Genomic DNA, 21923 nt, shown 5'->3' on the forward strand with positions numbered 1-21923 from the left:
GAGGTGTGAAGCCCCCGGTGAATCACTTGGAACTCGGGCGGAGCTATATGTCGTCCAGGGGCTGAATTAGGAATAAGCCTCGGTCCTTTGAAACACAGCAGCTGGAGTACTTGTACAAAGCACTCCAACGCTCAAGTAAGTACGTGAATTACGAAAGATAATGATAATAAAATCAGAGTGAGTTATGTGACCTGTCCTTTCTGTGACATATGGGGCCTGGTTTTATAGGTGTGAGTTGCGTTGGAGTTTCGATTTGTTTGCCAAGTGCTGTTATTGGTATCTTTGACTTGTGTTTTGGTGGAGGTCTCCGTTTTGTGAGTAACGGGTAGATGATATCGCTGGTGTGTGAATGACTCAGCAGGAGAGTGTTGTTTGTTTGTAGATATTCGGTTATTCAGTGCTGATTCTTTGGCCGAGTATATCGGGGTACACAATTTTAAAAACAAAGATTAATAAAGAGATGGTTTTTAAAAGAAAAGAGATCAGAAAACGAGATTAAGAGAGGGGCATAGAGAAGAGGGAGCGAAGATGGAGATAAAGGAAGCAGAGACAAAGGCGAAAAAGATGAACCATTGGCGATGAAGGTAAAGATGCGACATAATAGCGATTGATAAAAATAAGAAAAGGCGGCATCAATAACAATGGAGAGGAAGAAGAAGAAGTGGTGCAATGGAGGTAGAGTCACGACGATGCAGATATGGAATATGGGTAGGAGAGGGAGGAAGAAGAGAAGTAATGCGTAGAGTTAGTGACGTAACGGGCTAACGGCTAAATCTGAAAAGAGGAGGAAAGTGGGCTAAGGTAAAGAGGAAGAAAAATAGCTGCGCTTCTACCGTGCACGGCTAAAATCACAAGAACACCAGCTGATAGTGGCAGTTGCCAAACCAGTTGCTAATTATCCGCCGCTATCTTCTATTTTAGTGCATTTCATGTTCTTATGTCAAAGTAGTCGTATTGTCTCCAAGACTTGGTGAGGATAAAGGAAGGTGAACTATTTTCATCTTATACTAATTTTGTTTGGTTGAATCTAATTGTCTCATGGATATCATTATCAATTTACTCCATATACTTATTTTTCTTATACACCTTTAGTTTTACTCATTTTTAGCTTACTTTATTTGTCAGCATTTCAGTTTCTGGTGTTAATACTTTCAAAAGTATTTTCTTTTTGGCTTAAAAAGGGAGAAAATTAAAGAAGAAAAAAAAGTTTGGTAAATGGATTAAAATGGAAATTATGGGATGCTTTTGTATAGTTTTCATGATTTTAAAAAAATGAAAATCAAGTTTATTATTCTAATACAAATTGGATTGTATCTGGACTTAGATTTCTTAGTAAGTTAGGCTTAACTTTTTTTTATTTTGTTGATATTTGTTTTCATATTTATTATTATTATTATTATTATTATTATTATTATTATTATTATTATTATTATTATTATTATTATTATTCATCCTTAATTATTTCTTTTGCTCACTTTTTTGGTACAGAAAAATACCTTTTGGTTTATTACTAGCGTTTAGCAAATACCTTTGAGATGCTTCTTATTAAATAAAGCAGAAGTTTCTGCTACTCTTTAATTCTGTTTTGAACTCTATGTCATTGAGAGTTATCATATGTGTTGGTAACTTACTATGCTTTAATTGGCATGTGGTAGAAAGCTTCATTCTCATGGGTTTGTTTATCTGTTTTTGCATTAGTATCATGGAAGGAACTTCTTAGAAAAACGTTTAACTTGTCCTTTGCTATGAGAGATGTGGTAAAGTGTTAAAAAAAATTAAAGAAAAAGAAATGTTGTAAATAATATATATGATATAAAAACAAAAATGATTCAAATTAATTTAGAATTGGAATGTTTAGTCAATGATATCTAGCTTTTTTTATTTATTCCTTAGACATTAAACCTTGGTAACAATTGAACAATAAACTCTTGGGAAAGAGATTCTCTCAATAACTGTTTCTTTTTTGATTTTGATGAGAACAATTCAAATGATTGAAGCTGAATAACATATACTAGTAATTTATGACTGAATCACCATAAAGCCAAAGAGGGTCGGTTAAGACCGGAAGAAACTGACCTCTTTAAGTGGACAATGTTCTGGCAATTGTTAACTATTAATTTACAATTTTAATTGCTAAATTATTTAGGCTAATTTTTAATTTACATTTAGAATTGTCTTGTTGTAATAGACTAATGAAACGAGTGTATGTTGTGGACATTGGAAAATCTAAATAAACATGTTTCTTTGAAGTAATGTAGTTGGTAAATGTGATATATTCTTTTATTATAAAACTGAGATCATATTATTATTGATTGGATTAGTATGCCACCATCTTTGCCCCCAAATTCCCAAAAGAATATATGAGTTAGTGTGTATACTCATGTTGGTATCTTTATGTTTTTTTTCTCTGGCAAGATTGTATTTTTTCCCAAAAGTTGTTTCTATGAATAATTTTTTAGAGCTAGCTTTTTTGTATATTAATAGCTTAAATGTCTCTATAGAAAAAGGAGCATATACTGCTGTGGAAGTGGATCAAAAGAGAGGAATATTTGTCATTGATCTTCTAAGCTATCATTAGAAAGTGAATAAAAGCTATTATGAAATGTGTGTACCTTAAGCCTGAACAAAGCATTTGATCCCTTATTGACATCATCTTGGAAGACTTTTAGTAAAGATTTCGTATAAAGTCAAAAGCAGAAGCAAGGGTGGGTAGTTGTTACCTCAATTCTTTTTTTAATCCCTTTTTTAGTGCATCTATTTGTCATTGAATTATATTTTAGTACATGGTATTGTGACTTCAAATATTTTAACATTTTAAGTTGTTTTCTTGCACTGCAGCTATTACCTGATATTATGATGCACTTTCTTTGTATTGCAACCAAGAGCTAATGAGGTTGTTATCACACCACTTGCATTGGCTTCTCAAAGTTTGAATGTGAAATAATATGTAACAATGATTGTGCTCTGTTAATAATATCCATAGATTGTTGATTGTTTTATTAAAATGAAGAAAATTTTACTGATAATATTTTTATTAGATAGATGTGTTTATTGGCTATATCTAGATAGTTAAAAGTCTGTAACTTATAATCCTCCTTATTGGTGTTTCTAGATTGAATATTGGTGATGATATTTAGTTTCAGTTGGATGCCAAGAAAACTACATCTGTCAGGATTTTGTGTTTTGATCATAAATTGAGTCTAAAGCCTGCACTTAACTCTTTCACTGAGGACTTTAAGAAGAGTTCCATGTGGACACGGGAAGAGTTAATTTTCTATAAGCAAACGTCCAATGAAATGCTACTAGACTTTGAGGGAAAAAAAAAATGTTGCACCAATGTTGTCAGATTGATAAAAGGTCAGTTTTTTTTAAGCTTTAAAACTTGCAACTTGGGGCAAATTTCAGAAATGGGACACTCCAAGGAGTTTCCAAATTTAACAAGAAACCATAAACTGGGATAGAGCCTTCCGAAGCTTCAGCGTATAAGCAGCTTCATCACCACCAATGTCATTTGATGAGTACAAAGTATGAACGTAAGAGAACCAATACTAGCTTTAGTTTTCAACTGTAATGTGAGGTTTGCCATTTAGAGGTTTAAATCATAATGAAGGAATGTCATTATTATATATGATAAATTTAAAACTATAATACTGTCAACACTTTTTCAAGTCCTTAAACCTCTTTATGTCCCAATTACGGTTGATGTATGTAAATAGAAACCATATCACTACAAGAAAAAAGGCCTGTCGGCATACTTTTTTTTGTCACGCTTTTAAAACGTGCCGAAAAGTGGTCTATGGCCACGCTTTTGCGAAGGTGGCCATTGATTTATGATTTGGCCACGTTTTTTTGCCACGCTTTTTAGTGAAATCGGCACGCTTTTATGAGGATGCCACTTATTTGAAATTTGGCCACACTTTTTTAGTGCCACGCTTGAAAAACGTGGCGATAGAAGAAAATGGACACGTTTTTACAAGGGTGGCCACTGATATAAAATTTGGCCACCCATTTTTTGGCACGCTTAAAAAGCGTGGCCATAGAAAGAAACCGGCACGCTTGAAAAGCGTGACTATACCGTATTTATTTTGGCACCGTAAAAAAACGTGGCGATAGAGTTCCCTCCCCTAAAATTTAGTTTCCCAACTATTTTTCCCACACTTAACCTTTTTTTTTTCTTAGTTATCAAATTTTACTCTAAAAATGATAACAACAACACACACTAACTTAACATTGTTATGAAATTCACTTTTAACTAAACATGATAACAACAACACAGTAACTAAAAATAATGAAACCCTAAAATTTCACTTTCAAACCCTAAAAAGCTAAGGCGCCGTCGTTCATCCATCTTCTCGAACCCAACCTTGGCCATCTTCAGCGGCTCGAACCCAGCCTAACGACGTTCAGCCTCATCTTCTCGAACCCAGCCTTCGTCGTTCATCCATCTCCATCGTCATCTTCATCACTGCCCTTCATCGCACCCAGAAAACCCTAACCTCCATCACGCCGCCATCTATCTCACTGTCGCCACCCTTCTCGCCATTCCTCTTGCTGTCCTTCTCGCCGTTCTGGTCGTTGTTCTGCTCGCCTCTCTCTGTCGCGGTTCTGCTCGCTTCTCTGTCGTGGTTCTGCTCACCCAGAAGGTTAGTGCTCAGTTGTGCTCTTGCTTAGTGGTTAGCTCTTGCTTTTTATTGAATGATTTCTGCTGTTTTCTGTGTTTTAACTGCATTCTATAATTATTGATGTTATTGTTCTTGGATTTGTGCTTACATTTCGAAATTGAAATTGAATGTTTGTGTGTTTTTCAGACAATAAATCTGGCTGCAATTTGCACCCCAGCGGATTACAATACCCGTCCCCTTGACGATATATTCTTTACCCTTTTTCAAAATTTTGAATAACTGGATAATACAAGTCTTTTTATTTTTTTCAATTTCACTAATTTCAATTAATTTTTTCAGCTAGCACATGTGTGGTACAGTATTTAGTTTTATTCTTCCCTTGGAATAAACGATTTTTTTTTTAATTTTCTCTTGAAACAATGAAGAAGAAAGGACAAGAGAAACAAAGTGTAACCAGGCCTAGTTTTCTTCAATTTGTTGTAACAAGATGCAGGGGATAGGAAGACAAATAAGCTCAAAAGTGAAACAAGTAAGATTAGAAGGCAGGTAGGAAATGAAAGCGGTGAGTGCTGACCATAGCCAAGTAAGATTGAAGTCATGGAAGCCAAAATGGCACAAGCAAAAGCATACTTGTTCCTTTTAGGCTTCTTCTTGTGAGGATCGAAATCTGCATGGTGGTTAGTGTTGTTGTTAGTTGCTGCTTCAACTGCTTTGGCCTCAGTCATTTTGACTAAAATTGTTGCTTATAATGGGTTTTCAAAAATCTTTAGAAAGTAAAATTGGGGGAAGTTGCATTTATTCTGCCTTGCAGAGGTCAGTAACTCTTCATAACTTAATTGTTATCAGATCTCATTTTCCTTCTTGTTGCTGCAGCTGTGTTATTAGAACTCCGCACGTGATCTTGGTGGAGTCTGGTGAGGTATGCAGTAGGATAACTGAGACATAGATGAAGCTAATGATTATGAGTTCTATATAGTCTACAAATCACTGATATTAACTAATTATCTCTCTTAGTTGCATTTTTTTGGGTTTTGATTTTGAGCAAGTAACTATTTGGTTCAATGGTGGATGCTTGAAATAGAAGCAGAGTTAATACTTGAAATAAAAGGTGTTTTCATTTCTTATTTTGAATTTTTCCTTCACATAATACTAAAAATGAAACAAGTTTGTTGGAATAATTTGATTCACATCACATTCATGTTTACCCCTTAAAATTTATTTTCAGATTCACTGTTTGGACTTATGGCGGTTTGTTTTTTGAGAAGGAACTAGGTTTCTCAGAATCTTCCATTCCATATGGCTTTAAATTTATATAAAGATTTAAAGATGTCATTATTTGACATTGTTGGCTGATTACATTATTATGCATATAGGTTTAATAATTCTCTTCACTTGATGTTTTCATTACAGGGCCGATTTGAGATTATATTTGCTGGATTTTGGAATCAAAGAGTTTGTTTCTGACTTGGTGAGTTTTACTTTTCTTGATATCAGTGTTAAATTGGACGTTTTTGCAAACAATTATAGTAATAAAGGTTTTAACCATAAATTATTTGATCCACATGAAAATTGAAGGGTTAAATTATTTTCTAATTTCAACAAAAATTATATCTTTTTTTGTCTGCTGTCCACGGTTCTTGTTTCAACAATGTCACTAACTATTTCAACAAAAGTGATGAATCAACTATTTAGTTTCTATGTTTTGGTTCACGTCTTTTTTCTGTTTCTAACTTTTTAGGGAATCAAACACAGTAGGTGACCAGAAAAAGGGGCTAATAAGGTAAATTTCCTTCTCAATCAGTGGCTGCTTATTTTGACCCCAAAAGATACTTTGATCATATAATTATATAATATATAGTTTTAGCCTTTTCGGTCCAAATACAAAAAGAAACTTACAATCTTTTTTCTTTTTTCTTTTTTTCCCCCTCTCAGTTGTCCTTTTTACTTCTTTGTAGAAACCTCATTGCTACTGATTAATTTTTCAAATCATTGCATTGCTCTCTCCATTGAAAAACAAGTGTGAACTGATATGAACACTGTAGTCCTTGTGAAGGCAATACTGGAGTAATTTATCAGGGATGTCATTGTCTAATTTGCTTATTATATGCCTGCAGTGCAAAAGGCCAAAAGGGGCTATGGTTGTTGTTTGTGTCTGAGAGCGGCTATGGAAAATGGGTTCCTTTAAGCAGTTTCCGGATTCCACCTTTGAATCAAGTTGGTTTGATTGGATATTCAACCATCACTCAGTTGTCAACTTCAACAGTATGAACTTGTCTATTCTTTTAAAACATGTGGTTGGTTTTGTGCTTTCTTACTGTTACTTGAGATTAGGGTTTGAAATTATGCAAATTTACTTTAGATGAAGTTCTTTCATACAGTTACTGTTCTGTGCATAGTTCATTATTGAGAGGGGGTGGTAGATTTACAAATCAATTTTCTTCTTTCTAGATACTAGAGAGGGAGCAATGTCTTTTGATTATACCAGTGAACTTTATTGTAACTTGTATGTTCTTCACTTTTTTTGTGTTGCTTTTGCTTATGCTGAAATTAATAGAATAGGTCTATAATTACTACATATAGTGGCAACTTATGTTCTAAACAATTTTTGATGATATCTGCAGGATGATGAGAGCCACAATCACACACACACAGTTTTAAAGCAAATGGTATCAAGAGTTCTTCCCACATCAACTTCTTGTTAATCATAGTTCTACTGTATATCACTTTTTGTTTTTCCATCCTTCATATCTTTGGGAGCATTACAGTTTTAATTTAAATTATTATTATAGCATGTAAATAATGCATGTAAATCAATATAAAGTCAATTCTTATGCCTTCTAATTTTCTCTTTTTAATTATTATTATAGAATTATAATTTTTTAATTATTATTATGCATTCTAATTTTCTCCTTTTTTTTAATTTGACAAAGGAATAGGCCACGCTTTCGAAGCGTGGCAAAAGGTTTTAGTGGGAAAGCCACGCTATAAAAAGCGTGCCTGTATGTGTTCTATTGGCACGATTTCAAAGCATAGCCAAAACCAACTTTCTTGGCATGATTCAAAAGCGTGGCGATATGTGAACTTTTCGGTTAAAGCGTACCGATAGATCAACACTTATGGCCACGCTTTTAAGCGTGGCAAGAATTGAAAGGATGGTCCACAAAAGTGTGCCGATAGATCCACAAAAGCGTGCCGATAGAGCAACCAGCAAGCTGGCGATGTTACCCTTGCAAAAGCGTGCCGATAGCTCAAAAAGCGTGGTGAAAAACTATCGGCACGCTTTTTAGCATTTTTCGGTACGCTTTAAAAGCGTGGCAGAAAACTTATTTTCTTGTAGTGATAGAAATGTTTGCTTTGATTTATGGATTTATTGAATTATTCCATTGGAACTTGGAAGCGAGTTCTAATTGGTTAAAAAATTCAAGTTATAGAATAGCATAGAAAAATGATCAAGCTGCAGAATAAATGCTTGATTTGATGTTTTCAATTGATTTTTTTTTGAAAGGGAGTGGCAGCCGTCCTCGTTGTCTGCGGTGGAGGTGAAGGCGGAGGGCTCCGGTGCCTTCGCCATTGCATTTGGGTTCACCCGTGTTATTTTGGTGGTGGTGTTGAGGTTAAAGATAAAGGTTGGGGATAATTTAAAAATTTTATTAAAAAGTCAACAAAAAAAAAAAATTAGGATTTGGGTATTTTTGTCACATGGAACTCATTTTTCATGGATACAATATTAGTTTTCTTAGTTCATAAATACTTTTGTCAGCGTTCGTAAAGTTTATGAGTACAAATAGTTATTTTTTTATTTTTTATAATTTTCAAAGTCATTCTGTTTATATGCTGGTTCAAAATGGAAAACTCGTTACATTTTCAGGAGTATCCTCCTGGTACCTATGGAAAGTAGAACAGCAAAACCTTTTATCACAACAAACTTGGTTGTATTTGCACCTGCAAATGCTTCACATGATTGTGAGGATAACAATTTTATTGCATGTGGAGATGCACTAATTGTTGATCCAAGATGTTTATCAAGATTCCATTGAGAGGTATACTTTCACATGACTATTGAACAATTTATGTGTAAACATGCTTTTCTATTTTTCCTTTGTTTCCTATTTCTTTTATGGATCTGTGGCTTGGAGTAATAGTTAATTTCTATATTATCAAATTTGTTTTACTAAATCGTAACTTAGGACTCTATAATCATCCGTTAGAGAAAGTTGTTACTACTTTGCCAAGACGACTAGTGGTCTTTGTTACTCATCATCACCATGACCATGTAGATGGTAAGTCTTTCCTAGAATATAGCTGTTTATAAGAAGCCATTTCATTTTGTTATTTCTGAACTAAATCTAAGTGAGCAACAAAAAGCATCTAAGTTGAGGATATGATCTAATATTTGTTAGCTCTGCACTCAAGTGTACCTCATAAATTATCACCTTTTTTTTTTTCTATTTTCTGATAGAAGTTATTGTTTGTTCTGAGTTAAGCCTTCTATGTAGAAACTGATATTTAAGATGTTATTATCTGCAGATTATTTTCATTTTTGTATATTGTAAACCTTTATGACAGGTCTATTAATGAACGTGAATATTATTAAAATGTTTATTTTTTTTTGTTAGTATGAGGATGTGATGTGAAAAAAATATAATTTTTGATAAAAATATGACATGTGACGGATTTCTTATATACTTTAGTTATCTAAACGTAATATTTTGATAACTTATGTTTTTTTTTACGAGACTTTACTGGGTATTACATGTAGTGGATATAATATAATATATTATGATTTGTGTCGTTTGGACTAAAAGCATATTTAGTGTATAATGTAAATTTTATAATTTAGATTACTTGAATTTGTCCTTTTTAGACTTATTTTGTGATTATCATAATTTTTGGATATGATTATGCTTTAAAAAAAATCTTACAAAATAGAGTAAGCTATGGTCACAGTTTTAAAATATGGTCACGCTAAAACTATGATCATAAATTAGGCTAAGGTTACGGTTTTACAAAAAAGTGTCATACTAAAACCGTGACTATAAATTAGGCTATGGTCACGGTTTGAAATTAGGGTGACCACAGAGTAAGTTATGGTCGCGGTTTTAAAATAGCATGACCATAGATAAGTTATGGTAACGCTAAAATTGTGACCATGGATTAGGATGTGGTCATGATTTAAAATACTGTGACCATAGAGCAAATTATGGTCATGGTTTTTACGCTATTCTATGGTCACGGTTAAAAAATGTGGCTTAAAGTATCAGATAGAAAACACTACAACCGTGACTATAGATAAAAAAGCTGTAACCATAGATCTTTGGCTACGTCAGAATAGGTCACGGTTGAAAAAACTGTGATCTAAAGTAAAAAATAGTGACTATAGATCTATCGTCACCCTTTTCCTAGCTATAGTCACAACTTTTTACCGTGATCATAGACCAATTTTTTTGCAGTGTTGTGTTAGCCGTTTTGTTTTAAACCCAAAAAGAGAGCATTGGAATGTTATAAAATGGATAATGAGATATTTTTATGGTACTTCTAGCACGAAGTTGTATTATGAAAGTGAGAACTTATTCTAGTTGGAGATATTAGCCACACAGTATCAACTTTGTTTTTTTGGTATTTTCATCTTCTTGGTTCTTGTTTGTATGATTTGATGTTTGAGTTGTTTAGCTTGTTGTATGTGCATTTTGTATGGTAATTTGTGATTCTCTTGTATTCTATTGTTCACATTAAAAGTCATGATGTCCTGTCTCTATTTTTCTAGTTTTTTATGCTTTTTTTTTATTGCATCAATATGTTAATTTGTTGCTACCATTTATTTGTGAGTGGGTGTTGTTTCTCTAATTTTTAGAAGTAAAAAATTGTGTATTTTATTCTTGTCACCAGGAATATATATTATTGTATCTATATCTCCTGTAAATATAGACAGTAACTAAACATTACATGAGAGTTTAAGTTGTTAAAAGTAATATCTTTTGTTATGAATGTTTTCTCTATGCTAGATCTTGCAACTTTGATGTCATAAGTCCATTGAATAATTTGTTTCCATGACTTTCTGTTTCTTTAACATTGTTTTTTATGCTCCGATATAATGGTTGGTTGATGAAGGAAGGGAAGCCTTCAAGTAGATTTTGACTTGTTTTGAGGAGTGCTAGGGGATAGTAGATTTTGTGAGTTGTAGTCATCAATTAACCATCAATAGTGTATTTAATGGTGTGAAATTTCATCTAATGGTGAAAAATCACTCATTTTTATTTTACTGATTAAGTACCGGCCAAATTTTGATAAATTTGCTGGCCCCTAGACTTCTCCATTCATATTATATTTTGTAGTTGAAATTTTTTCTAGAACTCTTTGTAACGTGAAATACTTTGTCCCGTATTGTCCTCTATATTCTTGCTTATGTTGGGTCAAGAGGATTTGTTTTTCTATACTTCACATATCTTTATTTGAATAGTAAAGATGATTTGTTGTGCTCCTATATAAATAACAGAATCAATTTTAAGGGTTTTTAGGTTTATAAAACATTAAAGTTAATAATTATGTGTCCTAATTTCCAGAAAAATAACATTTTTGTTCTGTTGGTAAATGGCATCAACTATATTGGATATGTTATTCAGATATATGTATACCAAGAAAAAAAAAATTGTTATTCACATATAAATTGCAATGACAGATTGGATTTTACTTGGGGCTGATTTGGACATAAATTGTTGTAGCAATTACAAGTTATTTGTTTCTTTTTTTCTTTTTTGGTCGAGAGCAATTACAAATTGTTTAGAAAAGTCAAAATCCACGTTGAGCATATGCAATTGAATTGGGCAAACTTTTGGCAAGAATACCTCAAGGGAGGCCCAAATGACCCAAGAGGCCCAACTGATGAAGAGGGAAGGAGTGAAATGGGAGGCCCAAGTGAGGAAACCAACTTCAGAGAAAGGAATTGGGCGAGAGTTGAGAGCCTAGAGTGATCTGCCTAAGATAGCTCCAAGGTGGATGAAGGATTTTGTGAGGAAGTGACCTGCGTAACGTTGAATCATAATCTGCTGAACAGGAGTAAAAAGCTTGAAAGAACTTATAGAAAGGCAATAGATGTGTCCATTACCTAGGTAGTAAGAATATAGAATTAGAGTATGGTTTTTCGTTCTGGGATTATCCCTTTTCAAAATTAGCTAAAATCCTCCAAAAGATTGTAGAGGAATTACCTTACTCCGTTCTGATTGTATTTAGCTTCTCTTTGTAGTTCTCTTTTGGGGTTTTAGTCCTGTTTCAATAAATTTTGTCAGATTCTTTGAAGTTGATTAGGCAGTGAGCAATATTGGATTTCATTCCATATGAGTTTCCTCCCCTGATCCGAAGGAGGGGCTCAGTATGCATTTCTACATTTTCTCTAGCAGATGTTCTCATCTCTTTGGACTCTGCTACTCTATCATATTTGTTTCTTTTATTTGACAATAAACAAAAAATTTTTACAATAAACTCATAAATTTTATAATAAAAATACAGAAAAATATAGAAATAAAATACATAAATTTTGGGCTTTTGTGTTTATTAAATACGTTTCTGTATTTAGTTTTTGTAGGATATTTATCAAATTGAGTTTTTTTATACAAAATTTATGTTTGTATAGAAAAACTTAAGTGTTTTATAACTAATAATTTTGTTTTTTTTTATTTTGTCTAAATAACTACTATTATGTGTGCAACTTCACAAAATTTTATATATTTTATTGAATTTTTTGTTTTACATTTTTTAATTTTGGGGACAAATTTTTTTTTGAAAAATGGTTAATTTTTTTTAAAAGACACTAGTTTGTGGATTAAAAAAAAAAAGGAATTTTGCATTTTTTTCTCCTACTCATTGCTTTCTTCATCATCTTCATTTATTTCTATTTCTCTGTCTTCTTTTTTTTTTTTTACGTTTTTCCTGTTTCTCTTTTTTATTCTGTTAAAAAAAATAGGAGGAAAAAAAAACACAAAACATAAAAGAAAAAAAAGCAAGAACAACACAAAAGAAGCAGCCAAAAACACAGAGCACAATAGTAAAAGAAAAATAATTAGAAAAAGAAACAAAAAAGTAAACGTAGTAGCAATAGATGAGTGAATTTCGCAGCATATTTGTATTAGAAGCTTTTGTTAGGTCATTAAGTTAATTGAACCAATTTGATTTAACTTAGATGCTTGTGAAACTTCATTCATATAATAATAATAGTATCGAAAAGATAACTATAAGGACCAAACTTAACCAACAATTTTATGAGTACCAAAATCTTATTTAAGCATTTAATATTTGTATAAATCAGACAAAATCTCATAAAGTAGCTTTCATTCATAGATCAAAGAAGGCTTAAAACACAATAGTAGCACTTAGATGATTTTGATACCCCAATAATCCCAGAAGCTTTTTCTTCGTATAACAGAACTGGATCGGAACAAAACAACATAATCGCAACAGAGACTCAAAAGAAAACAATGGACTATATTTTGCCCTTATTGGAACATAAAAGATGGGAAATCACAACAATGACACATCCATGGTGGTTGTTACACAATGTTGTTGGTGGTCAACGTTGACCTGAAAGACCAAGATAAAATATCATTTGCTTGAGCGTATTGCCCAGTGGAACCTGAGAACCCAACCCTAACCCATTCAGGAACGACATTATTCAAGTCAACATTATGGGTAAGTGTTACTGGAGCAGCATTTGGATATGAACATATAACACTTAGTGTCTTTGAGACAGAGTTATATGATATTTTTGCAGTGGCTACCACTCCACTTTGGACAATCCACCTGTTTGTCACAGATGATTTGATAGAGTTGATATCAATTCCGATGTGGATAGAATCGGGATCTTCAATATCGCGGTTAACATAGGTATCAAACTCAACAGCAACAATTGTATCGGTTGTTATACCTGGTCCGTCGAAGAGACCGAGGAACTTACCACCGGAATTAGGAGGGATGGTGGTGTCGGTCGGAGCGATGAAGAAGGCAAAGCCGTCACCGGGAGCGTTGGATCCGTTTTGTGAGACTTTAAAGGTGAAGGTGGTTTCAAAGCTTGATGCCAAAGCAGATTTACTAAAGATGTGAATAGGGGCAGAGTATAATGCTCTGCCTACACTGCCATTTTGTGGTAATCCATTTTGGTCTACATGGGTGAGGTGTAAGACATTTTTATTTGAAATGGATGAGTCTCCTTGGAGGATGAGGTCTTCCTGGTTAGGCTCAAATTTATTGAAGGTGAATGAGACAGAAGACATGGTTTGGGTTGTTGGATATGATTTTTACTATATGGTTTGCAATGCTGAGTTTGGGATAAAAGGTTTAGTGCCCCTCCACTGTCTTTATAGCGGTGGAAAGAGTAAACCAACAAAGAATCTCTAAAAAAAAATTTTAAGTGGAATGCAGCGGGTAAGAAAAAATTATTCTTTTAAGTAATTAGTCAGTAATATTTAAAAATATAAATTAAAAATATATTATTACACCTTTAAACTAAAAATATTAAATTAATAGTTAAAAGTGTTAGTTAAAAATAATAAATTTTGTAAATTTTTTAGTTTTTCTAAAAAATAAAGGCCTTTTCGGTGGAACTCGAATAATAAATTATTTTAAATTTTTATATTTATCACCACACAAAATATGTATTTTCAGTCAATGAATTTTTGTATTTTTTATATATTATTTTAAAAAGTTATTTCTTTCAAAAAAAAAAAAATATTTATCAGAACATAATATTTGTGATAAAAGCATGTGTTTTATTTCTTTGTTTATCTTCAAAGATTATATCTACTTTAAAAAATATTCTGCGTCTTTTTTCTTAGTTTTCTATAATAAAAATTATGCTTACCTTAAAAGAGTAAATAACTATTTTTTATCACCAAAAATTTAAATGCCATAAAATTAACTTAAAAAAACTAATTATTATTAACTTTAGAGTTAACGTGTTTAAACTTTTTCTAAAATTTTACAAACTAGCTTATTATCATTTTTCTCATTCCACTATAGGTATCCAATATTTTGCCACATAAATTGTAAACGTCGCTAAAATTAGTAAATAATTAGTTAATAAATCAAATTTTAATTAGAAAAATTAGAAATGTAAATCTAATATTAAAATAGGATAAAGCTCTTTAAAATAAGAATTTTAACACTAATTTCAAAGAATTTGATCTAAAATTGGGTCGAACGGACCGAACCGATTGAACTGAATCCAAATCGAACTCGTAGGCTCAACCGGACCGAACACTTAAATGAGTTTCAGCTCATCACTTCCCTTTCATTCCTCGTTTCATTCCAGCAGCCACAGGAGGAGGAAGGTGAAGACCAAAAACCTAACTTCCACTTTCATCCACCATAACTTCTTCATCCGAACTCCGATTGTCGCACCGTTTGCGGCTACGCGTCCAGCGCGTTGAGATCTACAATTCTATCAGAACAATTTCTGTGGTAAGTTACTCTAATACTCCAGCCTCTCCTTCCCCCCAATTTTCAAAAAATTATGTAGCGGTATTGAATTTCTTTACTTTTTGATGTATTAGGATCCAATTAACTTGAGGAAAACGTTTTCTTTTGCTTATACAAAACTTGGGTAAGGTGAGGAAACCATAACCCTATCTAATTTTTGAATTTGTGCAATAGATATTGAGTTTGGGTATATATGTGTTGTATATTTGTATTAGGTCGTGTGTATGAAATTAGAACTTGAAATTGTGGACATTGGAGGCCTTGGATTGGTGTCAATTCTTGGTGATTTTGTGAATTGTGGAGCTGTGTATGTGTGGCTTAAGTGTTGCCTTGGACCAAATGTGGAAATCGGCCAAGGTATGGTTTATGTTTTGCGTATTTAATATATAATGCTTTGTGAAAACTTAGGCTAGACGATCCTAGGATAAGTTGGAATGCAAAGGAACATGTAATGTTTAGTATCCTTGTTGTTGAATTATATTATGAGTTGTGTATTGGGTTACTGTTGTGGATGATGATAATAGGATGTGAATTGATGAATTTATGATTATGAACTTCTTGAAAGAATATATGAATGTCTTGGATAGGTGGATGACAAATTTGTTGATATATTTGCAAGATTGATATATAATATTGTAGAATTCGGTTATGGTAGTTATGGAAGGATTATTGTGGTAACGGTAAAGTGATGTTGTGTTGATTTTGGTGCATGAAAGATGAGGTTTGGATTGAATTTTTAAGGAAAATGAAGTTTTGAAACATTTCGTGAAATTTGGTTTTTGGCCGAATTTTGGCGACCCATAACTTGGCTTCTGGACCTCCATACGATTTTAAACTTATTTTGTATGAAAATTGGGTCCATGAAGTATATGCCATTCGAAGAACGGAGGAAAAATGTTTTAAGACGAAAAAGTTATGTGCGTTGGAAGTTTAGGGTTTCAAATGTAAAATTCTGCAGCTTTTGACTTAACCAGAATTTTTAGCCAAAAACCTATGCGTGCGTACGCACACCATCGCCAAAAAGTGGGGGCTACGCGGGCAGGTGCACGCGTACGCGTCTTGGGCTAAAAAGAGACCTGTGCGTGCGCACACTTCAGTTTTCAAGAGATTTGTGCATGTGCACACATGTGTATGCATACACACACCCTTGTTTTAATTTCAGCAAATCAGTATTTTGCGTTTTCAAAACCAATTTGACCTCCTAAACGGATATTTTCATATTGTTAGTTCTAAACGTGATTAGAGAGTTTAGTAATGAGATGAAGCTAGGAAATTGAGTTAACTTGGGGATGAAGAAAAAGGGTAAACATGATGAATTATAAGATAATAATGTGAAAGTTAAATGAATATATGTTGCTATGGCTAAGATGAATGATTATATAATGAATATGAATGGTTATGAATATTATGCGGCTTTTGAACTTAATGATATATGAGATACGAGTTTTCCTAGGTAATAGAACCGTGGCTTGCCACCACGTGTTTCAGGTTGAAACTCGATACTCTGTTGACCCTACGTCGTAAGGGTGACTGGGCACGTATAAATTCCCAGGAATGGATATCCCCATTGAGTGAGATATAAATGAATGAATGAATGTATGAATTATGAATGAATGAGAAAATCTATTGGTGCACGAAATCGCAATCACACTTTTGCAATTCCGCACAACTAACCAGCAAGTATATTGGGTCGTCCAAGTAATACCTTACGTGAGTAAGGGTCGATCCCACGGAGATTGTCGGCTTGAAGCAAGCTATGGTTATCTTGTAACTCTTAGTCAGGATATCAATAATTCTCAGGTTTAATTGTGAAAAGTAAAAGAACATGAAATAGATACTTGTTTTGCAGTAATGGAGAACAGGTTGAGGTTTTGGAGATGCTCTATCTTCTGAATCTCTGCTTTCCTACTGTCTTCTTCTTCATGCACGCAAGGCTCCTTCCATGGCAAGCTGTTTGTAGGGTTTCACCGTTGTTAATGGCTACCTCCCATCCTCTCAGTGAAAATGTTCAACGCGCTCTGTCACAACACGACTAATCATCTGTCGGTTCTCAATCAGGTTGGAATAGAATCCGGTGATTCTTTTGCGTCAATCACTAACGCCCAGCCCTCAGGAGTTTGAAGCTCGTCACAGTCATTCAATCCTTGAATCCTACTCAGAATACCACAGACAAGGTTTAGACCTTTCGGATTCTCTTGAATGCCACCATCAATTCTAGCTTATACCACGAAGATTCTGATTAAGGAATTCAAGAGATATTCACTCAATCTAAAGTAGAACGAAGGTGGTTGTCAGGCACACGTTCATAGGTGAGAATGATGATGAGTGTCACAGATCATCACATTCATCAAGTTGAGGAACAAGTGATATCTTAGAATAGAAGTAAGCGTGATTGAATGAAAAACAGTAGTAATTGCATTAATCTATCAAGACACAGCAGAGCTCCTCACCCCCAACCATGGGGTTTAGAGACTCATGCCATAGAAGATACAATAAGAAACGTGTAATGTGTCATGAGGTAAAGATACAATGTCAAAATATCCTATTTATAGTGAACTAGTAACCTAGGATATACAGAAATGAGTAAATGACGTAAAAATCCTCTTCTGGGATCCACTTGGTGTGTGCTTGGGCTGAGCATTGAAGCTTTCATGTGTAGAGACTTTTCCTGGAGTTAAATGCCAGCTTTTGTGCCAGTTTGGGCTTTTAACTCCAATTTTTGTGCCAGTTCCGGCGTTAAACGCCGGGAATTCTAAAGCTGATTTGCAACACCGGTTTGGGCCATCAAATCTCGGGCAAAGTATGGACTATTATACATTTCTGGAAATCCCAGGATGTCTACTTTCCAACGCAATTGAGAGCACGCCAATTGAGCTTCTGTAGCTCCAGAAAATCCACTTTGAGTGCAGGGAGGTCAGAATCCAACAGCATCTGCAGTCCTTTTTCAGCCTCTGAATCAGATTTTTGCTCAGGTCCCTCAATTTCAGCCAGAAATTACCTGGAATCATAGAAAAACACACAAAATCATAGTAAAGCCCAGAAAAGTGAATTTTAAATAAAAACTAATAAAAACATACTAAAAACTAACTAAAATGTACTAAAAACATACTAAAAATAGTGCCAAAAAGCGTATAAATTATCCGCTCATCATCTATGCATAGACTCATGGAGATGTGCGACGAGGGACAGTCTAAGGGTTTTGGACTGGTCGGATTGGCTGGATAACCGACAGATGAGCCTCATCAGCCATAGGATAGGCATACATCATGTGCATTCTATTTTTTTGTCTGCTATGCATTACTTGGGATTGCCTAACTGAATATTTATTATGCTAATTGTTATATTTGCTACCTGCACTACCTGTTTTCTATTGTTTCTTTTATTATGATAACGTTAGGTTTAAGTAAGTAAGTTTAGAATTCCTTAGAACACCTACCCTTTTTATGGCTTCTGTTTAGAGTTTAAGTTTTATAACTGAGTGTTGGCATTCTAGGATTGCCTCTGGCATTCCCAGGACTTTATATATTATATGCGTGGCACCTTTACCATGCTGAGAACCTCCGGTTCTCACCCCATACTGTGTTGTTGTTTTCAGATGCAGGTCGAGAGGCTCCTCACTAGGTGTCTGGATTCCTGAAGCGGAGTGGTCCCTGGGTTCTTTTGATTATCAGTTTATGTACATATGTGCTTAGCTTTCTCTCCAAAAAACTTGTTTATTTTGTCCATCTTAGAGGTTTAAGGAGAGTTAAGGCCTTATTTCTGTATTTTGGGTATTTTGGGATACTTGTATATGTATGTAAATATTCTCTGGCTAGTCTTGACTTCGCAGGCTGAGTCAGGAGCTAGTTATACTGTATTCTTGGCTATCTATCCACTCTTTTGCTTATTCATGTCTATAATCTTTAGGTTTCTTAGCATGCAAGTAATCCGTTTCCTGAGTGTTGCGCTTTTTATTTTGCGATTTTGTTTTACCCGTTTTTCAAGGCTCCTAGTATATTATATTTTTCAGCTATTATACGTATGTATTTTATTTTAGAGGTCCGTAACACTACACTACCTCTGTTCTACGGCTTAAGCGTAAAACTCTGTGTAATAGGGTATTATATAAATCATAGGGCAAATTGATCTCTTATAATCATCAAGTGGTGAACGCAACATTACCGGTGGATGCTTCACATCCTTGATGCCCTTACCATATCTAAACTTCTTAGTCAAAACATGTTTATTAACCCAACCATCACCATCCTTTATGTGATGCTGAGCAAGTTGGTGAAAGCTTAGATTTTTCAACCTGCTAGCATTAACATTGAAGCCAAACCCAGATTTAGTTTTAAATGGAATTGGAAGTGGAACATGATGGCGTTTTTGTTGGTCACAGGAAAAAGGAGAAATGTGAGACCTTTGGGCACGACAATTGGAACAGAAAAGTCCTGTTGTTCTTGCGATAATGGCTAAACTTGTGTCAAAGTTGTTTTGGAACGAAGAGATCTTCTTCGATTTGCGGAATTAATTTTGGTGTGGTTGAGGAATGGGCACCTGAAGAAAGAGTGACGAGTGTGCAATGTGAAGTAGAGTTAAAGGATTGGGTAATGGTACTGAAGGAGGTTGGAGAGTTAGGATGAAGAAGTTGTAAAATGTATAATTTGAAAATGATCTCTGCTATTTTACCAACAGAATACGTAGTTAGCTACCAACTATGAATATATAGGGTATTGTGATTGGTGTTTGACTGAATTATCCTTGATGGGTTTATTCCATTCTGACGCACTTTCTCACCTCTCTCTCTCTCACTAAACTGATCTCATTCATCTCTCTCTTGACCTTTTCCCTCAAAACTCGTTTCCCCTCAAAACTTAAATCCGTCCATTTTGATTTGTACCCAAAGAATATATTCACTTTTTTCTTTCTCTACGAAATGAAAAGCTATGTACACTGTTTATCCTTCTCAATGCCACAACAAAATCGCAGCGCCACAACAAAATTGGGGTGTGATAGTTGACTCTCCTGGCGATTACGTTATTGCCTTTGAGGTATATAATCTCTGACCCTCCGCTATTTTATGCTACTTGCTATTTTACCTGAATGAGATCAATTTTGAGATTCGAGATTTGATTAGATGATTATATCAATACCTGTGATTTTGGCAATTTTAAAGTTTCAGTTCAATTGTTAACGGAGTTTGGTGAGAAAAAACACAGAGCAGTTTTACACAGCCAATTTTTGGCTTTCATCCATTTAATTTGTATTTGATTTAGGGTTTTATCAATTTAATTTGTGTTTGATGTTAGTTCCGTTAGACGGGACACCAAGGAGGTTTCGTGGGCTTTCACACGGCCTGTGTGAGAAAGTGGTTCTCTTTAACACGACCTGTGCAAGAGGTCAGATGGTTTTCATATGACCTGTGTGAGAAAGCGGCTCATTTTGACACGGACCATGCGAGAGATCAGATGACTATCACACGGCCTATATGATAGGTTAGAGGGCTGTTACACACACTATGTGAGAGATTATATTGGAGAGGACTATGGCATGGCCCGTGTGAGAGATCAAATTGATGTCTTATGGCCCCTGTTGAGAGAATAGAGTTATTTTTTTAGTTTCAGTATTAAATTAACCCAATTAAGAATCCGCTTATGGAAATTACTTTGGATAGTTGCAACCAAAATAGTGGCTTAGAAATATTTTTGTTAGGTATTAATCATTGGTGAGTTTGGAGGCAGAGTTTTTCGGTTATTACCTGGAGCAGAACATGGTTGTTTTGCAAAGTAGTCAGTTGGTTTTCAACGTAAATTCTTTCGGTTGCATTTCTGTGTATTGATGAAGAAGTTTAATGCTGGTCTAGATTTTCTCAATAGAATTTTGTTGCAATCATAGTCCAACCCGACGATCAATCCTCACAATCAAAGTTTAGAATAAAGAATGTCTTATAATACAAACCAAAATAATAGGGAGTTTTAAATCCCGGGTCATCTTCCCTCGGACTGGCAATTAGGAGTGCACAAATTTGGTTGTAAAATAAGGGAATTTTCAAGTATGGAATAGAAATGTAAAAGAAACTAAAGAATAAATGAACTAAGAATGGAGCAAAAGACAATTAATGCAAATTAGAAGAAAACAAGATCAAAACTAGTGAAAATGTGATTAATGCATAAAAGATCCTTGACTTAAGAATGAGAGTTATTCTTGTCATAACCACAACTATGACAATTACAATGAGTTAATCTTACTTCGTTGGTGGACGAAATTGTGATCACATCAATATAGCATCAATATATTTATTGTAGGATTGTGGAACTTAGGATTTTTGGTATGAGTGGGCACAATTCCGTTCAACTGACCAGCAAGTGTACTGGGTCGTCCAAGTAATACCTTACGTGAGTAAGGGTCGAATCCACAGAGATTATTGGTTTGAAGCAATCAATATTTATTTTATTAATCTTAGTCAGGAGGCTAAAGAAGTTATTTGGATTTATTTGTAAAAAGCCAAACTACAAATTTCATAAAATTGTAAGTTAAAATAATAGAGTTACTTGATTTTCAGTACTGGGGAATATGTTGGAGTTTTGGAGATGCTTTGTCCTCTGACTTCAACTCTTCCTTGAAATCCTCTTCTCACACGCAGGTTCCTTCCATGGCAAGCTCTATGTAGGGTGTCACCGTTGTCAATGGCTACTTCCCATCCTCGCAGTGAAAACTATGCACGCACTCTGTCACAGTACGGCTAATCACCGGTTGGTTCCCGCTCCTACTGGAATAGAATCACTCTTTTGCGTCTGTCACTAACGCCCAGCAGGTTAAAGTTTGAAGCACGTCACAGTCATTCAATCCCGGAATCCT

General features: G+C 34.3%; 2 protein-coding genes and 1 long non-coding RNA gene across 3 annotated transcripts; 2 read left to right on the forward strand and 1 right to left on the reverse strand.

Annotated features, from left to right (window-relative positions):
• Positions 1-641: 641 nt before the first annotated feature.
• Positions 642-9079, forward strand: LOC127740560 (uncharacterized). Its single transcript, XM_052251609.1, has 8 exons — positions 642-732; positions 4331-4643; positions 5496-5536; positions 6375-6402; positions 6737-6884; positions 7244-7288; positions 8128-8248; positions 8491-9079. The coding sequence occupies exons 1-8, from the start codon at positions 642-644 to the stop codon at positions 8622-8624; spliced, it is 921 nt and encodes a 306-aa protein (XP_052107569.1). The 3' UTR covers positions 8625-9079.
• A 3848-nt stretch (positions 9080-12927) lies between these two features.
• Positions 12928-13951, reverse strand: LOC107459218 (lectin CPL). Its single transcript, XM_016077437.3, has one exon. It carries the CDS (start codon positions 13880-13882, stop codon positions 13163-13165), a length of 720 nt encoding a protein of 239 aa, XP_015932923.1. The 5' UTR covers positions 13883-13951; the 3' UTR covers positions 12928-13162.
• Positions 13952-15151: 1200 nt separating this feature from the next.
• Positions 15152-18887, forward strand: LOC127740625 (uncharacterized). Its single transcript, XR_008001281.1, has 3 exons — positions 15152-15215; positions 15302-15443; positions 18682-18887. It is a non-coding gene; the product is annotated as an uncharacterized LOC127740625 (long non-coding RNA).
• The last annotated feature ends 3036 nt before the right edge of the window (positions 18888-21923 follow it).

Source organism: Arachis duranensis, chromosome 7 (genome assembly GCF_000817695.3).
Source record: "Arachis duranensis cultivar V14167 chromosome 7, aradu.V14167.gnm2.J7QH, whole genome shotgun sequence".
Taxonomy (NCBI): Eukaryota; Viridiplantae; Streptophyta; class Magnoliopsida; order Fabales; family Fabaceae; genus Arachis; species Arachis duranensis.

What these genes read in the sequence shown, in the direction of transcription:
- LOC127740560 (XM_052251609.1), top strand. Translation starts at nt 642, where the DNA reads ATGGAGAGGAAGAAGAAGAAGTGGTGCAATGGAGGTAGAGTCACGACG. An exon ending in CAGAAAAAGGGGCTAATAAG is followed by an intron (nt 6,403 to 6,736) that starts GTAAATTTCCTT and finishes ATATGCCTGCAG; the next exon opens with TGCAAAAGGCCAAAAGGGGC. An exon ending in TGTTGAGGTTAAAGATAAAG is followed by an intron (nt 8,249 to 8,490) that starts GTTGGGGATAAT and finishes TTACATTTTCAG; the next exon opens with GAGTATCCTCCTGGTACCTA.
- LOC107459218 (XM_016077437.3), bottom strand. Translation starts at nt 13,882, where the DNA reads ATGTCTTCTGTCTCATTCACCTTCAATAAATTTGAGCCTAACCAGGAA.